General features: G+C 39.8%; 3 protein-coding genes and 2 long non-coding RNA genes across 9 annotated transcripts in view; 3 read left to right on the plus strand and 2 right to left on the minus strand.

Annotated features, from left to right (window-relative positions):
• Positions 1 to 78: 78 nt before the first annotated feature.
• Positions 79 to 5,400, plus strand: LOC131109592 (sphingomyelin synthase-related protein 1-like). 2 transcript variants are annotated; one of them, XM_058061756.1, is made up of 7 exons: positions 79 to 264; positions 1,512 to 2,088; positions 2,161 to 2,256; positions 2,333 to 2,450; positions 3,475 to 3,625; positions 4,387 to 4,694; positions 4,794 to 5,400. In XM_058061756.1, exons 2-6 carry the CDS (start codon positions 1,532 to 1,534, stop codon positions 4,689 to 4,691), a joined length of 1,227 nt encoding a protein of 408 aa, XP_057917739.1. In that variant the 5' UTR covers positions 79 to 264; positions 1,512 to 1,531; the 3' UTR covers positions 4,692 to 4,694; positions 4,794 to 5,400. The 2 variants fall into 2 exon arrangements, with proteins under 2 accessions (XP_057917739.1, XP_057917738.1); XM_058061755.1 differs by having other exon boundaries at positions 4,387 to 5,400.
• Positions 5,401 to 5,631: 231 nt separating this feature from the next.
• LOC131109873 (voltage-dependent anion-selective channel protein 2-like) lies at positions 5,632 to 9,277 on the plus strand. Its single transcript, XM_058062325.1, has 9 exons — positions 5,632 to 5,782; positions 6,079 to 6,150; positions 6,232 to 6,281; positions 6,974 to 7,126; positions 7,202 to 7,254; positions 7,336 to 7,563; positions 7,644 to 7,794; positions 8,756 to 8,813; positions 8,886 to 9,277. The coding sequence occupies exons 2-9, from the start codon at positions 6,084 to 6,086 to the stop codon at positions 8,975 to 8,977; spliced, it is 852 nt and encodes a 283-aa protein (XP_057918308.1). The 5' UTR covers positions 5,632 to 5,782; positions 6,079 to 6,083; the 3' UTR covers positions 8,978 to 9,277.
• A 979-nt stretch (positions 9,278 to 10,256) lies between these two features.
• Positions 10,257 to 15,736, minus strand: LOC131109874 (catechol O-methyltransferase domain-containing protein 1-like). Of its 4 annotated transcripts, XM_058062328.1 has the most exons (8): positions 15,722 to 15,736; positions 15,525 to 15,642; positions 13,967 to 14,091; positions 13,781 to 13,886; positions 13,471 to 13,589; positions 11,987 to 12,041; positions 11,471 to 11,604; positions 10,257 to 11,382 (listed from the first exon to the last, which is right to left on the minus strand). In XM_058062328.1, exons 3-8 carry the CDS (start codon positions 14,069 to 14,071, stop codon positions 11,230 to 11,232), a joined length of 672 nt encoding a protein of 223 aa, XP_057918311.1. In that variant the 5' UTR covers positions 14,072 to 14,091; positions 15,525 to 15,642; positions 15,722 to 15,736; the 3' UTR covers positions 10,257 to 11,229. The 4 variants fall into 4 exon arrangements, with proteins under 4 accessions (XP_057918311.1, XP_057918312.1, XP_057918313.1 ...); XM_058062329.1 differs by lacking the exon at positions 15,722 to 15,736 and having other exon boundaries at positions 15,525 to 15,662; XM_058062330.1 differs by lacking the exon at positions 15,722 to 15,736 and having other exon boundaries at positions 15,483 to 15,580.
• The window catches only part of LOC131109876 (uncharacterized), a 30,028-nt gene continuing 23,180 nt past the window's right edge, over positions 10,257 to 17,104 (minus strand). The window contains exon 2 of the long non-coding RNA XR_009120796.1: positions 10,257 to 10,335. This is a non-coding gene — a long non-coding RNA (uncharacterized LOC131109876). The remainder of the gene's footprint in view (positions 10,336 to 17,104) is intronic.
• LOC131109877 (uncharacterized) overlaps positions 16,011 to 17,104 on the plus strand; it is a 133,023-nt gene continuing 131,929 nt past the window's right edge. The window contains exon 1 of the long non-coding RNA XR_009120797.1: positions 16,011 to 16,246. This is a non-coding gene — a long non-coding RNA (uncharacterized LOC131109877). The remainder of the gene's footprint in view (positions 16,247 to 17,104) is intronic.

The following is a 17,104-nucleotide window of genomic DNA, read 5'->3' on the forward strand; positions in this document are numbered from 1 at the left end:
AATATTATCACACCACACTGTAGTTCCTTTTTCTTCCACGGGGTGTCGCTGTAAAGCTCTCTAAGCCATTTACCTCTCCTTGTGCCATCACAACGGGATGCTAACCAGGGTGACATGATTGGCAGCAGCGTTACAATTATTATTATTATTATTATTCCTGCCGTTATGAATTGCTCACATGTTTGCGAGATACCTTACAGTTAGCTTCCTCGGAGCCTCTACGTTACGGCGGCGTCGCTTTCTTTCATCGACCTCTCAACTCGGGTGAGTGAGCCTCGAAGGGAAGCTAACGTTGTTAGCTTAGCAACCTAGTGATTAGCCTCCGGATGCTAGCTGGTTGTTGACTGAGGAGGTGGCGCTTTAGTTTAATGATTATTTCTTTGGCAGTCCGTCAAATCATAATCACGCTATTAATATTGTACATATATTTGTATTTAAAAACAGGTGTAATTGCCCAAGGGGGGGTTTGAACCCGAAACCACAGAAGCCATATACGTGTGACACATTAGTCACAAACGCTAAGTAACAATTAACTGTATTGATGTGCATTCATGTAATATTTGCTTTATAAAGGAATTAATTTTCAGTAATTTATGGTTAATAATAGCGTGCCCAATATGAGTGCATTGAGCACCATAGATTTTTTAAAATTATTTTTTAATTTTATTGTAAAAAAAAAAATATATATATATAGTATAATGAAAAATATAAATTTCCATAATAATTTTGATAACACATGGTGCCCATATTTGTCTTTTAAAACAGGTGTAAATGCCCAAGGGGGGGTTTGAACCCGAAACCACAGAAGCCATATACGTGTGACACATTAGTCACAAACGCTAAGGAACAATTAACTGTATTGATGTGCATTCATGTAATATTTGCTTTATAAAGGAATTAATTTTCAGTAATTTATGGTTAATAATAGCGTGCCCAATATGAGTGCATTGAGCACCATAGATTTTTTAAAATTATTTTTTAATTTTATTGTAAAAAAAAAAATATATATATATATATATATAGTATAATGAAAAATATAAATTTCCATAATAATTTTGATAACACATGGTGCCCATATTTGTCTTTTAAAACAGGTGTAAATGCCCAAGGGGGGGTTTGAACCCGAAACCACAGAAGCCATATACGTGTGACACATTAGTCACAAACGCTAAGGAACAATTAACTGTATTGATGTGCATTCATGTAATATTTGCTTTATAAAGGAATTAATTTTCAGTAATTTATGGTTAATAATAGCGTGCACAATATGAGTGCATTGAGCACCATAGATTTTTTAAAATTATTTTTTAATTTTATTGTAAAAAAAATATATATATATATATAGTATAATGAAAAATATAAATTTCCATAATAATTTTGATAACACATTTTCCACCCCACGTCTTCAGTTCAAAATAAATGGTCAATGCAAAGTGGCGTAAAAGTAAATAATACATTAGCAATGTTAGCATGAGTGTGAATGTGTCATCCATGTTGTTTTTGTCCCTCAGCTTTGGGAGCAACGAAGGAAATGAGCCATCCGAGCGTCCGCCTTTGGACCCCCAAACACGTGGCAAAATGGCTGAAGGAGGAGGGCTTCTGCGACTACGTGGACCTGCTGTGCTACAAACACCGCTTGGACGGCACCAGCTTGCTCGCCCTCAGCGAATACGACCTCCGCTCCCCACCTCTGGAGCTCAAAGTGCTCGGCGACATTAAACGCCTCATGGTGTCAATTCGTAAACTCCAGAAGAAGAACCTGGACCTGCTGGAGGAGCTGGGTCTCCCCTTTGACGGACACTCCCCGACGGGCGCAGGGGGGAACTCGGACTGGTTGTGCAACGGCGAACCCAGGAGGGACTGCGACAGTACGGACATGGCGCCGGTCGGCGAGGAGTACCAGCAGTACACCAACGGGAAGTACAAGCAGCAGGCGAGGAGGTTGGATCCTGAGTACTGGAAAACGGTACTCAGCTCCGTTTATGTGGTTTTTGTATTTGGATTCACCTCTTTCGTTATGGTCATCGTGCACGAGAGGGTCCCTGACATGCGCACGTACCCGCCATTACCGGATATCTTCCTGGACAGGTGATACCACCGCTTGCTAATTAATATGAGCCTGTCTTACAAAATGATGACCTCGCCATTTTTTTTGCATAGTGTGCCTCGAATCCCGTGGGCCTTCGCCATGGCTGAAGCATGCGGTGTGATCCTGTGCAACATCTGGCTGCTGGTTCTCCTCCTGCACAAACATAGGTAACACTTAGCGCTTACACGAGCATGCTGGGAAAATTCATGGAGCGGTTTTGAACACCGTTTCTTGTGTTTTTAGGTCCATTCTTCTACGCCGCATGTGCAGCCTCATGGGCACCGTGTTCATGTTGCGATGCATCACCATGTTTGTCACCTCCCTTTCTGTTCCCGGGCAACACCTGCAGTGTTCCGGAAAGGTAACTTCCAGCCAATCACAGGGCACATATAGACAAACAACCATTCACACTCACATTCATACCTATGGTGCTAATTAACCTAGCATGTATGTTTTTGAAAAAAAAAAAAAAAAAAAAAAAAACATGCATGCACGGTGAGAACATGCAAACATCACACAGAGATGGCCGAGAGTGGACTCGAACTCGGGTCTCCAAGCTGCGGGGCCGGCACGCTAACCACTCGACCAACGTGCAGCCTCATAATCTGCTCATTTTTACCCTTTTATTGACTCCTATAGAGCAGCTACACACAATAACCCGTACAGAAAGCTTTCTAGATCTTCCAGAATCTGCACCTATTCCAGTTGTTTTCTTGAATTTGTGCTTCCCGCCAAAACGGTTTGTTTTAATTTGTTCCACCCACGGCCCCCTTCAGGGCACACCCACTCTGCAGTGATTGGTCTCACTCAGCTCATACAGCTTGTACCGGGCACGCCCATATAAGGAAGTCTGGCTAACTGTGACATCACAGAGAGCCGTTCTTAGAAAAAAACTTCTTTCAGGGCTAATTTCCAAATGATCTGAAAAATATAAAAACATTCTAACGACATTTATAGGTCAGAAAAGTAGAACAAACATAACATTCATTCATTCATTTTCTACCGCTTTTTCCTCACGAGGGTCGCGGGGGTGCTGGAGCCTATCCCAGCTGTCTTCGGGCGAGAGGCGGGGTACACCCTGGACTGGTGGCCAGCCAATCACAGGGCACATATAGACAAACAACCATTCACACTCACATTCATACCTATGGACAATTTGGAGTCGCTAATTAACCTAGCATGTTTTTGGAATGTGGGAGGAAACCGGAGTACCCGGAGAAAACCCACGCATGCACGGGGAGAACATGCAAACTCCACACAGAGATGGCTGAGGGTGGGAATTGAACCCTGGTCTCCTAGCTGTGAGGTCTGTGCGCTAACCACTAGACCGCCGTGCCGCCCCACAAACATAACAATGTCATCATTTTCCTCTTCTTCTGGTGCAGATTTATGGCGACATGTGGGCCAAGCTGCAACGCGCCGTGGCCATCTGGAGCGGCTTCGGGATGACGCTGACGGGCGTCCACACGTGCGGCGACTACATGTTCAGCGGACACACCGTCGTCCTCACCATGCTCAACTTTTTTGTCACGGAGTGTGAGTAGCAAATTGCATGTTTTTTTTTTTTTTTTTACAATTTAAAAAAAAAATGTCGAGCATCAAACTTGAACGGGGAGACCATTGGCAGAAGGGGACATTAGGCAATACTGCAAATTTTGGTATTAATCCAATACCAAGTCAAAATAGCAGTACATGAACCACCACTTCAAATCATTCTAGTGTATAGATAAGTATATATAAGTATTAGTATATATAAGTAATAGCTAGGTGTGTTGCCATGACATTTTTACTGACAATCTACACTAATGCCATTATTTAAAAAAAAATTATGTTATAATTCATGTTTTTATAAGCATGATAATAAAAAATGCATCATTTAAAATGTTAATTTCAGTCAATAACTTCAAAACAATAAACGTAAGAAAAGAAAAGGGCACCTGCCAAACACAACAGAGTATACCGGGTCAACGCACAGTGGGGCTTCTGATGCGGGTGTTTCCCGTTCTGTAACACCGGCACGGTGAAACCGGTCCCACAGGTGTTGCAACTGTAGCGTCAACAGAGCCTGTTGTGTTGTGACGTTTTATGCAGGTTTCTTATTGTGGGTTGGGAAGAGTCCAAAAGCCTGGTTATGTCACTGGTTGCCCAATGCCCGGAGACGTGATAGACGTGCCGTTCACTGGACTAACAGTGCTGGCCTTCCTGTGTAATTTAAATGGGAAACAAGCATCCTTTGTCGTCTCTTAGTATTCTTTGGTAGTACACATGATATTGTATGTATTCTTTTTCAAATGCAGACACGCCACGGAGCTGGAACTTCATCCACACGCTGTCGTGGGTGCTCAACCTTTTTGGCATCTTCTTCATCCTGGCGGCGCACGAGCACTACTCCATCGACGTCTTCATCGCCTTCTACATCACCACCAGACTCTTCCTGTACTACCACACGCTGGCCAACACGCGCGCCTACCAGCAAAGTCGCCGCGCCCGCATCTGGTTCCCAATGTTCTCATTCTTCGAGTGCAACGTCAACGGGCCCGTGCCCAACGAGTACTGCTGGCCCTTCACCCGGCCCGCCTTCATGAGGATGCTGATCGGGTAGCAAGTAAGATGCATCAATTTGATCACTTGATCAGCAGCAAGGCCTGATGGAGGGGAAAAAATGCACATTTTAAATCGCCCTAATCGCCTTTTTTCCTTGCAGGATTTATAGAGAGTAAGAAATCTGCCAAAAAATTAATGAAATTCTTCTCCCTTTGTCTTAAATATGATTCAGTTTGCCAATTACACATAGAAATGTCCCACATTTGATGATAAAAATGACTTTTCTACCAACATCAATGAACTTTCCACAGCATTAATGACAGCACATTATTTTGTAGTTATACTGTAGTAAGTTTTTTGTGTTTCTTGATGTTAACTTATTTCATTTTTTTGTGGTATTTTTGTACTTGAAGCAGCAACATGCACACTAAAATATGTTTACAGTTGCTCAAAAGGACGCACTACCTGTTTTTTTTTATTTTTAAGTGTTATGATGATTTGTTGGCCTCAGAGTGAAAGTTGCCTCCTGCAGTAGTCGGCAAAAAAAATGTAACTAAGTAAAACTTAATGAAACCATTAAGCCCCGACAGAACCATGTTACTTTTCATGCCTCATTGAGCCATTTATATTGTGGAATAAAATAAAAGGAACTTGTTGATTTTTTTTTTATTTGTGCCTAATTAATGTGCAGTATACTGATGTTAGTTGACTAATAGAAACACTTGATAAAACACGACGAACCTGTTGAATTAATGTGGATGTCAATAAAGTTTAAGAGAAAAAGCACGTTGCCATGACAATTTTGAGCTCTTTTCAGATGCCTGTTTTATTGCTCGAGCGAAACCTGCGCTGTTCTTTCAAAACGCAATACCAAAAATGAAGATATATTACATGTTGTTAACAAAAGTGTGTAATTGTTTAAAAATAATCACTCTTTAGTGGATAGAATGGTTTTTTTCATGTCATTTTTAATCAGGCGCGCCGTAGACATACTATACTTCGGGGTCCTACATCACCGAGGTCAGCCGTGTCTCCTCTCCTCCAAATCGTCCTATTCCCGACACCGGCACCTGCTCCCTGCTTTTATTTTAAACATTTATGTTCTTTTGTGATTTCCAGAAACACTAACAACGATATAAACATCTTTTGGTGAGTAAACTACGTCACTGTGTCTTGTTAGTTTTCGTTGTTGGCGATAAGTTCGACAAAGTAGCGTCCTACTTGCTAGCTAGTAAACGCCCCTAGCTTACACCCTCATCCTCCTGCAACGCATATAGAACATAATGAAGTGTTTTTTTTTCACGTATATGTACTAGTTGAAATGATAAAGCAGCGTTCATTTTTTCGCTAACAGTATGCTTTTCCATAAGCAACAAGTATACATTTTCAAACAGAAGGAATTTTGTTCCCCCAACAAGTGTACTAATAACATGTATTGTGAGCAGACACAATGGCAGTTCCTCCATCATATGCAGATCTTGGAAAATCAGCAAAAGATATCTTCAACAAGGGATATGGTAACTAAGAGTATATATTTTTTTTATTTATTTGTGTTTTAACTTAATTTAAGTTGTTAAATCTGTTCATTGTACTGGCAGGATTTGGACTGGTGAAGCTTGACGTGAAGACTAAGTCTTCAAGTGGAGTGGTGAGTAAATATGACTTAAATATACACTATGTCTTTATAGCTCATAATATGTGCTGTTTTTTAATGTTTAAAAAATATAAAATCATGCACAAATGTAGCCAGAATGTTTATGTACTCAACTGCAGACGGGGTCAGGAGTAAGGTGTTTATTAGGAGGGTGGCCTTGCTTTAAATGCATTAATTAATTACATGAAAAAAGAACTGAATAAAATATTTCATCATATTTTATTACGTTTTGTCATTACAAATATATAATATATATAAATATGATATGCTTTAAAAAACTATGTATTAAATGGAACCTATTATGCTCATTTTGTATTGAGTTGTGTACTCCTATAGAGTAACTACACACAATAACTTTCCAGATCTTCCAGAGTCTGCGCCTATTCCAGCTGTGTTTTCTTGCATTTCCTAAATTTTCTGTTTTAATTTATTACACCCACGGCTTGCCTCTGACCACGCCTACTCCACTGTGATTGATCACGCTCACAAACGCTCCTGAGTACTTCTGGACTGCTGCCGAACCCTTCTTTCTAATTTACTGGATACAACACTTTTTCTCGCCACTTTAATGCTGTCAGTTTTACAGATACCATTTCCTTCTGCGGGTGGTATATATTGTGGTAATCATAGTAAATTATTGAAGTGCTAACTGTATCGTGGCCATGCTTGAACAACCATCATTTTAGGAGTTCAAAACATCGGGCTCGTCCAATGTGGACACCACCAAGGTGACCGGAACCCTGGAGACCAAGTACAAGTGGGCCGAGTATGGGCTGACCTTCACGGAGAAGTGGACCACGGAGAACACGCTCGGGACAGAAGTGTGCATCGAGGATAAGGTACGTTTAGTTACTACTGCGAATAGTTCTCCATCATGTTTGGGTACAAAGTGACACGGTGATGTGCTTATTTAGATCACAAAGGGACTCAAACTGAATTTTGAAACCACATTCTCACCAAATACTGGGTATGTACTAAAAAAAAATGTAGAACGTGTCCGAGGTCATTGAAATACGAGCTTTTAGTGTAATCATTTTTATTTGCACAGCAAGAAGAGTGGCAAAATCAAGACGGCGTACAAACGGGAGTACCTTCATGCCGGTGGTGAAGTGGACTTGGATTTCGCCGGCCCCACCATCCACGGCGCGGCAGTTGCCGGCTACGAGGGCTGGCTGGCCGGCTACCAGATGAGCTTCGACACGGCCAAGTCCAAGATGATGCAGAGCAACTTCGCCGTCGGCTACAAGACGGGCGACTTCCAGCTGCACACCAACGTGTACGTCACGTGCATCACGCTTCACAGGAAGACGCCACCACCGCTCATAATAATAACACCATCGTGACTCTTGGTTGCAGAAACAACGGCTGCGAATTCGGGGGTTCCATTTACCAGAAGGTGAACGACCAGCTGGAGACGGCCGTCAATCTCGCGTGGGCGGCAGGCAGCAACGGCACGCGCTTTGGAATCGCAGCCAAATACCAGTTAGACTCCAGTGCCTCCATATCAGTGAGTGCCCGCTTCATCATTACACGTATTAATATCAACAATTAAAAGTTATGAGATTACTCCTTTGGAGTAAGTTTCTGGAAAATATCAGTTCCCAACTAATGATACATTTTAAGCATAATTTCATTCACACTCACATTTATACCTATGGACAATTTGGAGTTGCCAGTTAATTAAGTTTCTGGAAAATATCAGTTCCCAACTAATGATACATTTTAAGCATCATTTCATTCACACCATTCATACCTATGGGCAATTTGGAGTCGCCAGTTAACAATTAAGTTTCTGGAAAATATCAGTTCCCAACTAATGATACATTTTAAGCATAATTTCATTCACACCATTCATACCTATGGGCAATTTGGAGTCGCCAGTTAATGATTAAGTTTCTGGAAAATATCAGTTCCCAACTAATGATACATTTTAAGCATAATTTCATTCACACTCACATTCATACCTATCGACAATTTGGAGTTGCCAGTTAACAATTAAGTTTCTGGAAAATATCAGTTCCCAACTAATGATACATTTTAAGCATAATTTCATTCACACCATTCATACCTATGGGCAATTTGGAGTTGCCAGTTAACAATTAACCCGTAGAAAACCCACTCATGCATGGGGAGAACATGTAAACACAGAGATGCTCAAGCGGAGATTCAAACCCAGATCTTCCTGATCTGACTGTGTGGTCAACATGCGGCCCGCAGTCTCAACGATCGGGTCTATATCTGTATTTCACCCATACATAAGGCGCACTGTATTATAAGGTGTATACTAAAAGATAACTTGTTAAATTGCTGGATATTACACATTATTTCTGATGGATTTAACCTCTGGAGTTCATAAAAAAACACCCATGCGTCATCATAGCGTGGGTACTGAGTCCAGGTAGACTTTTCAGAACTCCAAAATGCCGATCTTTCTCTGAGATTCCAATGATGGATTGACTGTCCCGCAGGCCAAGGTGAACAACGCCAGCTTGGTAGGAATTGGATACAGTCAGACTCTTCGGCCTGGTGAGAGAAAATTCATTCTATTTACGTCTATAAACGTGATATTTCACAGATATTTTTTTTTTCTCGATGCAGGTATGAAACTCACCCTGTCGGCACTCGTGGACGGCAAAAATATCAACGCCGGCGGTCACAAACTTGGCCTGGGACTGGAGCTGGAGGCATGAGGATGACTTGTCCCATTTTGCAGATGAGTGGAGCATTGATCGTGTGTGTGCGCGCGTGTGTGTGTGTTTCACTATGTATTCCAACACTAACTAGCATCCTCTGTAACTCCCATGATGCACCACAGTCTGACACACAATCCCCTGTACTACATTCGATGCGGGAACTTCTTCGGCTTGACAATCCAGGTTGTGCAAACCTTTTGGTGGCGTGTTGCTTTAAGTGGGATGTAGAATGTATCACTCAGACGTTATTTTGCACACTAGGCTTTTATCTTTATCAATTAAAGCGCTTCTTCCTTTTGTTTTAGCCGTCTTTCTTTATCGTCTCGCTCGTCGCAATGACCCGCTTCTAGTTTGCCAAGACTCTTGAGTGGGTTTCTGTTATTTTTAGTCAATAACCTGTTTTATTATTCACCCTTGTGGCGCTAGCTAAGCCGGTAGAGCTGTGCCTTTTGCCTTTTTAGTTGCAGATTGTTTGAATCATAAACAATCCATACTTTTTGTTAAATTATAGTCTTGTAATATAGGTACAAAAAATCAGCTCCTACAAATACCAAGTGTTCTCAAATTGTGCCCCAGTTCTATGCATATGTACAAAATATATGCATTATGTTGACAAAACAAAATATATTGCATATATTTCAAAAAAAATGTATATTGAATTTGAGTGTGAATGGTTGTCAGTATGTCCAGTATGTGATTGACTTGGAGACCACAACAGGATGTATCCCGCTCCTAGCCTTGAGTCAGCCGTGATAGGCTCCAGCATACCCTCCGACATAGATGGAGCGACGCCACCTACAATGTCCGGCTGTGTGCTCCACTCCTCAGGTAAAACACGCTGATGGGACAAACGATCTTTTTTGAGTCGTCCTAGCGAAATTGAGAGCGAGGGATCCATGCCGCGACGCTGACATGAGCGATTGGCGCGTTATCGCTAACACTTGATTGAAGTTGTTGTTGCTGAGGGTGGCCCAAGCAGTTACTAGATATCACTCGCCATGTAGGTTTGGATTTTTTTTTTCCTCCCTTAGTAAATTTTACAATTAGAGACACTTAAGTATTGCAAAACACGCAAAAAAATCAGGAAGTGGCACACCCCTTTTCACACTTTCCACTTCAGTGATGATATAAAGACATTCATGCTTTACATAACACGCCTAATAAATCCCTCGGCACTTTAGTTCATTTATTTCAATCAAGTGATTTATTCTTGTACTCTAAGTAGAAAAAGCTGTGTGCTAAAAAAAACTATTAAGTATGCTTCATTAATACTGAATAGGTTGTAATATACAGTATTTTTATGTGGACGGGAATAAAACATTATGTATTATATATTCACTAAATATACAGTAAACCTCGGATATATCGGAAATTCGCTCACAACGGACAGATAAAAAAGAACCGATTTTTCTGTAATGCATTTCCAATAAAAATTCATTGCATATATCGGATTTTTTTAAACGAATTTCGCCTATTTCGGACAAAATTTCTAGTCCCGTTCCAATGCATTTCCATTAAATTTCCCTGGCATATATCGGATGGCCGCATCGTTATGCTAATCTTGTTGATGTCACTGGCTATTGTCTTTCTCCTGGCTCCAGATTTAGGACAAATATAAAAGTGAGTGACGTCAATAATACTAGCACAGCAGTGAATGAGATCTTAACCTCACTATTGGAAATAACGTAGGCCTGACGGGCGTAACGGGGCCTAGCTTAATTAACAATTTGTTATGCTCAGAGTCCAATAAAGTTAAATTCTCATTACCTTACGTCTCTTTTCATTGCCCAGTCCAGGTACATTGGAAACATAGTCAAGGAAGTGCCTTTTTATAACGGATAAAATTCGATTTACGCATATACCGGATATAAATCCGATATATGCGTAAAACGGACATTTTCCGGTATACGCATATAACGGATTTCGCTTATATCGGACAAAACCAGTAGGAACAATTGAATCCGATATACCCGAGGTTTACTGTATTACATAATGAAACATTTAATAAACATTATTGCCAACAAAAATCACGTACCAAATCTCCAAATTAAAGTAATCTGACAGTAATGATTGCTTGAGCCCTAATAAATGCCTGGTACTCCCTGCAGTTGAGGCAATAAACAGCCACTATTTAAGGAACTATAAATGGAGTTAAAAATCACAATCACAGTAATTCATTCATCCTTTGGATTAGCACCTCAGGGGTGTTGTAGTTCCTTTTAGCGATTGATACTATCGCAGTGATTGGATTACAGTTTGACGGCCAGCGTGAGGCCGTCTCCTACGGTGAGCATGCTCAGACTGACCCGAGCATCCCGGTGCAGCTTCTTGTTCAGCTTGTCGATGGCCACCGTGTCCAAGTCGTCGGCGGCCGGCTGCAGCACCTTGCCCCCCCAAAGAACCTGCACAGACGGCAAGCGGACACATTATTTACTGCACGTCTTGACTTATTTCATGAGTATTAATAAAAACAAAAAGAAGGCATCTTACATTGTCCACAGCGATGATGCCTCCTTTCTTGATGAGCTTCAGGGACTTTTCATAGTAGGGGTCATAGTTCACTTTGTCGGCATCAATGAAGACAAAGTCAAATGTTTCGGCCTCGCCAGCAGCCAGCAGTTCATCTAAATATAATGACAATAACGTCATAGTTACGCAACTTGGACAGAGTAATCAATATATGTACATTTCTTGTGTGTGAAAGCACAGAAAAACTACGATATGTAGGAAGGAAGCCATCATGCAATGCAATGTCTTTTAAAAAGAGGGAGAATACCGCCCTCTACTGGGACATTGTACAAATAACAGTGTAGTGGGCAATCCATTGCCCAATGATGATAAAAGTCAAATCAAAAATCATTCAATGATATCAATCATGTACACACTGGACAACTTTGACCCTGAGGTAACTTTGGTAGTGTATATTATTATTACAGTGTATATTATATTATAATGTATATTATTATTAAATCAAATAAAACTTGTGGATAAAGTTCAGAGCTTTACCTAATGTGGTCAACGCCGGCTGAATGCGAAGATCAATCTTTTTCTCCACCCCTGCCTGTGAAGTCATCAAAGTACACTTTAGCAAACCTTGATTGGTAGACGTGTGTATACTGTAAATACACAAGATTTTACTTATTTTACTTACAAGACCTGAAACTTGTGATGAGTTGAGTCATGGTTTCGCAATACGGGAGCGGTACATGACTATTACTCATATTTTGCTCATTTACTAGGGATGCTCTTATCCGTTATATCAACCACTGAACATGACTAAAAATATTTACAAGAATATGTAGGAGTACGCATTCACAAATGAGTATTTTTTAAAAAGCTGATCGTATCGGACATTATCACATACTACAGTATTAAGTACCCTAGAAACCGCCCATGAATGATACGGGAAAAGGCCGAAATGATACTGTGTCAAAGCCAGGGGTGGGCAAACTTTTTGACTCGCGGGCCGCATTGATATAACAAAATCTCCGGGGGGGGGGCAGACGATATATTTTACACGTAACAGTCCACCTGGGATTATTGTATCTGTCAAATTGTCATGCAATCTGCTATTATTATTTATTTTATATTTATATTTAAATATTTAAAAAAATAATAAAATATTATAATCATTAAAATAAAATTAAAATAATAATTATTATATCATTATTATGTAAAATATGCAAATATAACAATATTATTATAAAAATTAATATAATAATTAGCATTAATATAATAATCATAATAGTTATAATAATAATATAATAATTATTATTTTAATTTTTATTATTATTATGTGCTTGTGTCCCTTTTTTCAGGAGCACTTTGTAAACAACAGACCATGTCAAACAACGAAATTGATACAACCATGAAAAGGTTGGCTCAGGCCATGATGCCAGGTTGTATGTTGAGTTTAAATTAAATACTTTTGAAAGATTGGGCGGGCCGTATTCAAACACTTGGCGGGCCGGATGTGGCCCCCGGGTCGTAGTTTGCCCACCCCTGGTCAAAGCCAAGGGCAGTGATACTGATAAAATATAGACTTTAACCATGTCCAGTATCAGCCCCCTCGTAGCTGTCCACTCAGAGCGCGCTGCTCTGGTATCGTGGCCGTGAAACAACCAATCAGAACAGCGCACAAGCGTGTGAACACACAGTTTACACTGTTTAGATATAATACATGTGATAAACTGAACATTTTCTGGAAACAAAATGGTCTTTTGATTAAATAGTACGTGATAATAAGCTCATGATTAAATAGTATGTGATAATAAGATCATCACATGGTTTGTCTGGTATCAAACCCAGTATCATGCCCCCCTGCGTGCCAGTATCAGATACTGCCACTTGGGGGCATGATACCTGGCCTGATACCAGACAAACCATGTGATAACCTATAAGTCTCATTCATAATTTGATCCATATCGGAATCAGAAGTCGACAGCATAAAACCCTAATCTTAGCATTCCTACTTTTTTTTTTTACTGTACCTCTTTCCAGAAGGGTTTGCCAATGTTGACGTATTTTTCATCGACGTCACACGCGACCACGACGCCGTCATCGGGCAGCGCCAACGCCATGCTCAGCGTGTTGTAACCCGTGTACACACCTGCAACGGAAAAAGGTACGTTAGTTGATTTCACAACACACAAATCACACTTTAGCTTAATGTGTTGGTTATTTGGAAGTTACACTTAATGCCGCACCTCAAATCTCATCCGATTAGTAAATGCATTTTAAAAGAACATATATGTTGATTTATTGTAACATACAAAATATGATATTTCTCAAAAAGCTTACCGATCTCAATGGCCTTCTTGGATTTGATCAATTTGACCAAATTGGCCATGAACTGCGACTGCTCGCATGCCACCATCATACTGCTGCTGTTGTGCTCCAGTGTCCTCTGAAAGCATCCATGTCAGAAAAAAATACATAATCAAATCTAATATAATGCTTATGATTCTAAGGCTAAAACATATGCACCTCTCTGAGGTTGGCCAAGGCGGGATGCTCCCTCATGGAGTGACGCAGGACGTACTGCAACAGCGGGTTGTTTTTGCCGCCGCAGTGACTTTTGGAGATGTTCATTCTGAAAGATTTTCTCTTCCCTGTGGGGGGGGCGAAAAATGAACAACAGCATAAATAAAAAAAAATTGACTTTGTAATGATATTGTAGCGTTGCTGTGAAATTGTGCCAGTAATGTTAGCACTGTAGCGCACATAGTTACGTATATAGCTACCATCCTGTTACTTAACAAACCACTGTTGTTATGTATGCGATATACGGCATCTATTACGTTGTGTCGAGTTATGATGTATTTTGTACCAATGTGTTATTGTTGACATGTTTTCTGGAATGTCTGACCGTTTCGGGTGGCCCTGAATGCACCAGGAGGCGTGTCGTTGAGGGGAACCAGGAAGGATGCACTGGTGTGTTATTCACCACAGTCATGCGACTTCCGGATATATAACAAGTAGGGCTGTCAGTAATAGTTTTTTTAATTTACTTCATTAATGATATTACTTTTTTTAACCGCAATTACCACATTAACACAGCGTCTTGGCAAGCCACGTCGCACACTTATGACGACAGAAGGAGGCACAGTGACAATGTCTCATTAGTGGTAAAGCTACAGAAACACAAAAACAACAAAAAACATACTTTTAAAACTACGTTCCAACGTCAAAGCTACATTTTTATATTCTTGTGAAACCTATTGTCACAGTATGGATGAACTTATGTATGAACTTTTGTTAGTCATATACAATATAATAAACATTGCGGTCATTTTACATTAATTCATCTGCAAATGAGTTTAACTTACTTTAACTAGACAGTCTATATTCAAAATATATAAATATTAAATGTTCAACATTATATGTTAGCATAAGAAATCTGGCAGTGCACATAATCATTAAACTAACTGTCCTCTAAACAAGACACAATGGCACTCCTCGTAGGCTCGTAAAACCAAGAAAGTCTCCGTCCTTACCGAGCAAATACCCGGCGATAAAAAAGAACCCCAGTGTGACAGTTCCAACCAGGGTTTCCTTGGATATGTTACGAGAAAGCATACTTTAAAAAACGGGAGTGAAATCCAAATAAACAGCGGCTTAAGCGTGGGATCTATGGAGTGACGTCATCCGAAGTCGCCACACATGAGGCGGCCTCAATATACAGTAACTCCCCGAATAGAGGCGCCTCGTTAAAAAGCATATCGTCGCCATTACTTGACAAAAATCATTAAAAGTACGTTACAAGCCACCGATACGTGTATTTAACTTGCGTGAACAAACTACTACTACTATTACTACAAGTAACGCCAGGTGTAACCTTTCTAAATCACTGCATTAACCGATTTCACGTTTTGTGGGCTTGTTACCGTACTGCCGGGAATAGAGACTAAGCTTGTTCTTATAAAGAAAACAAACGCTGCACCTTGACTGAATTATCAGTTAGTGAAAGATTACAGAAAGCAAGTGAGCAATTTTTTTTAACCATATAAGCGTCCTCGATAGTGGTGATAATCAGCTGCCTTACCTCCTAGTTAGCAGCTGTGATGTGTTGCGTCTGGTTTCCCTTGGACTGAATTCCAAGTGAACCTTGGATCTCGGTTCAGTCAGTCGGGATGCATGCAAGTCACATGACAAGCACCGCCCTTTTAGTTGTATAAGATTATAATACAATACTCAAAAGCCTCGAATGGCGCATATCTCTTTAGTGGCTGCAATGTTTACCCGATCCTGGTCTGAATTTTTAGACCATTTGAAGAATTGAAGATGTCTGGAACTGATGCCCATAAAAATGTACTTGCATTTTGAAGCTCTACTTGGTACCCCTAAAAGTGCAAAATATAAATTATTGAATTTATATTTATAACGGGTCTCAAAATTGTGATCAGGAGTGTATATTATTATTATAATAATATTAGTATATTACAAAGATAGTATAACAACAGATGGTTGTTAACGTGTGTAAACAAAAGGATGTAACGGCGCTGATCCGCCACAAGAGGGCGGTGTTGCATCTACAATGAAGTATTATCATCTCTGATTGGTTGAGTTGGAGCACCTGTGGTTGCTGGGAGCTTCGAGGCGATTGAAGTCCCAGCTGACAACTAATCAATCATCCTAACAATTTAGTAGTTTTGTTAGCGTAAGGTTAAAATTCTACATCTACGTTGCATTAGTAGTTTTCTTTTGTCTTGTTTTCCTCTCATCCTCCGTGGAGAAACACCCACCCGACGCCAATCAAGTGTTCCGGTATGTGACAATAACATTGTTGATGTGATTTGATTTCACAGACGGGTACATTCTGGTCTATTGTGTAAAGTATTTTTTTAAATGACGTGTTTATACTTTAAAATACGTCAGACCATATTGCTTTAACTTGTATCATGTCTCTTGCAGTAAATGGTGTCAATATAATACAACAAAATATGCTAGAACTCACCAAAAGTGCATATAATATATACTGTAGTCGTTTATATCCCTGTATATATCCACACTGTATCATAGTCACTTCATTGCACTACTGTACATATTACTGTTATTATATCTTGTCACATTCATATATATTTATATTTATATCCTTGTATATATATCCACACTGTATCATAGTCACTTCATTGCACTACTGTACATATTACTGTTATTATATCTTGTCACATTCATATATATTTATATTTATATCCCTGTATATATATCCACACTGTATCATAGTCATAGCCTGTTATAGTTTGTACATATATCTGTCCATTTACAGCTCTATTCTATTTTTTCATTTAATTACTAATAAGGTATTTATAAATTTGCACTTTTGGTTGGTTGCTAATTGCATTGCTGTACCAGTCACATGAGCAATAACAATAAAGTCTAAAGTCAAGTCAACTAAAGTCAAGTCAACTAAAGTCAACTAAAGTCAAGTCAACCAAAGTAAAGTCAACCAAAGTAAAGTCAACTAAAGTAAAGTCAACTAAGGTAAAGTCAACTAAAGTAAAGTCAACTAAGGTAAAGTCAACTAAAGTAAAGTCAACTAAAGTCAACCAAAGTCAACCAAAGTCAAGTCAACCAAAGTCAAGTCAACCAAAGTCAAGTCAACCAAAGTCAAGTCAACTAAAG

Source organism: Doryrhamphus excisus, chromosome 22, assembly GCF_030265055.1.
Source record: "Doryrhamphus excisus isolate RoL2022-K1 chromosome 22, RoL_Dexc_1.0, whole genome shotgun sequence".
NCBI classification, from domain to species: Eukaryota; Metazoa; Chordata; class Actinopteri; order Syngnathiformes; family Syngnathidae; genus Doryrhamphus; species Doryrhamphus excisus.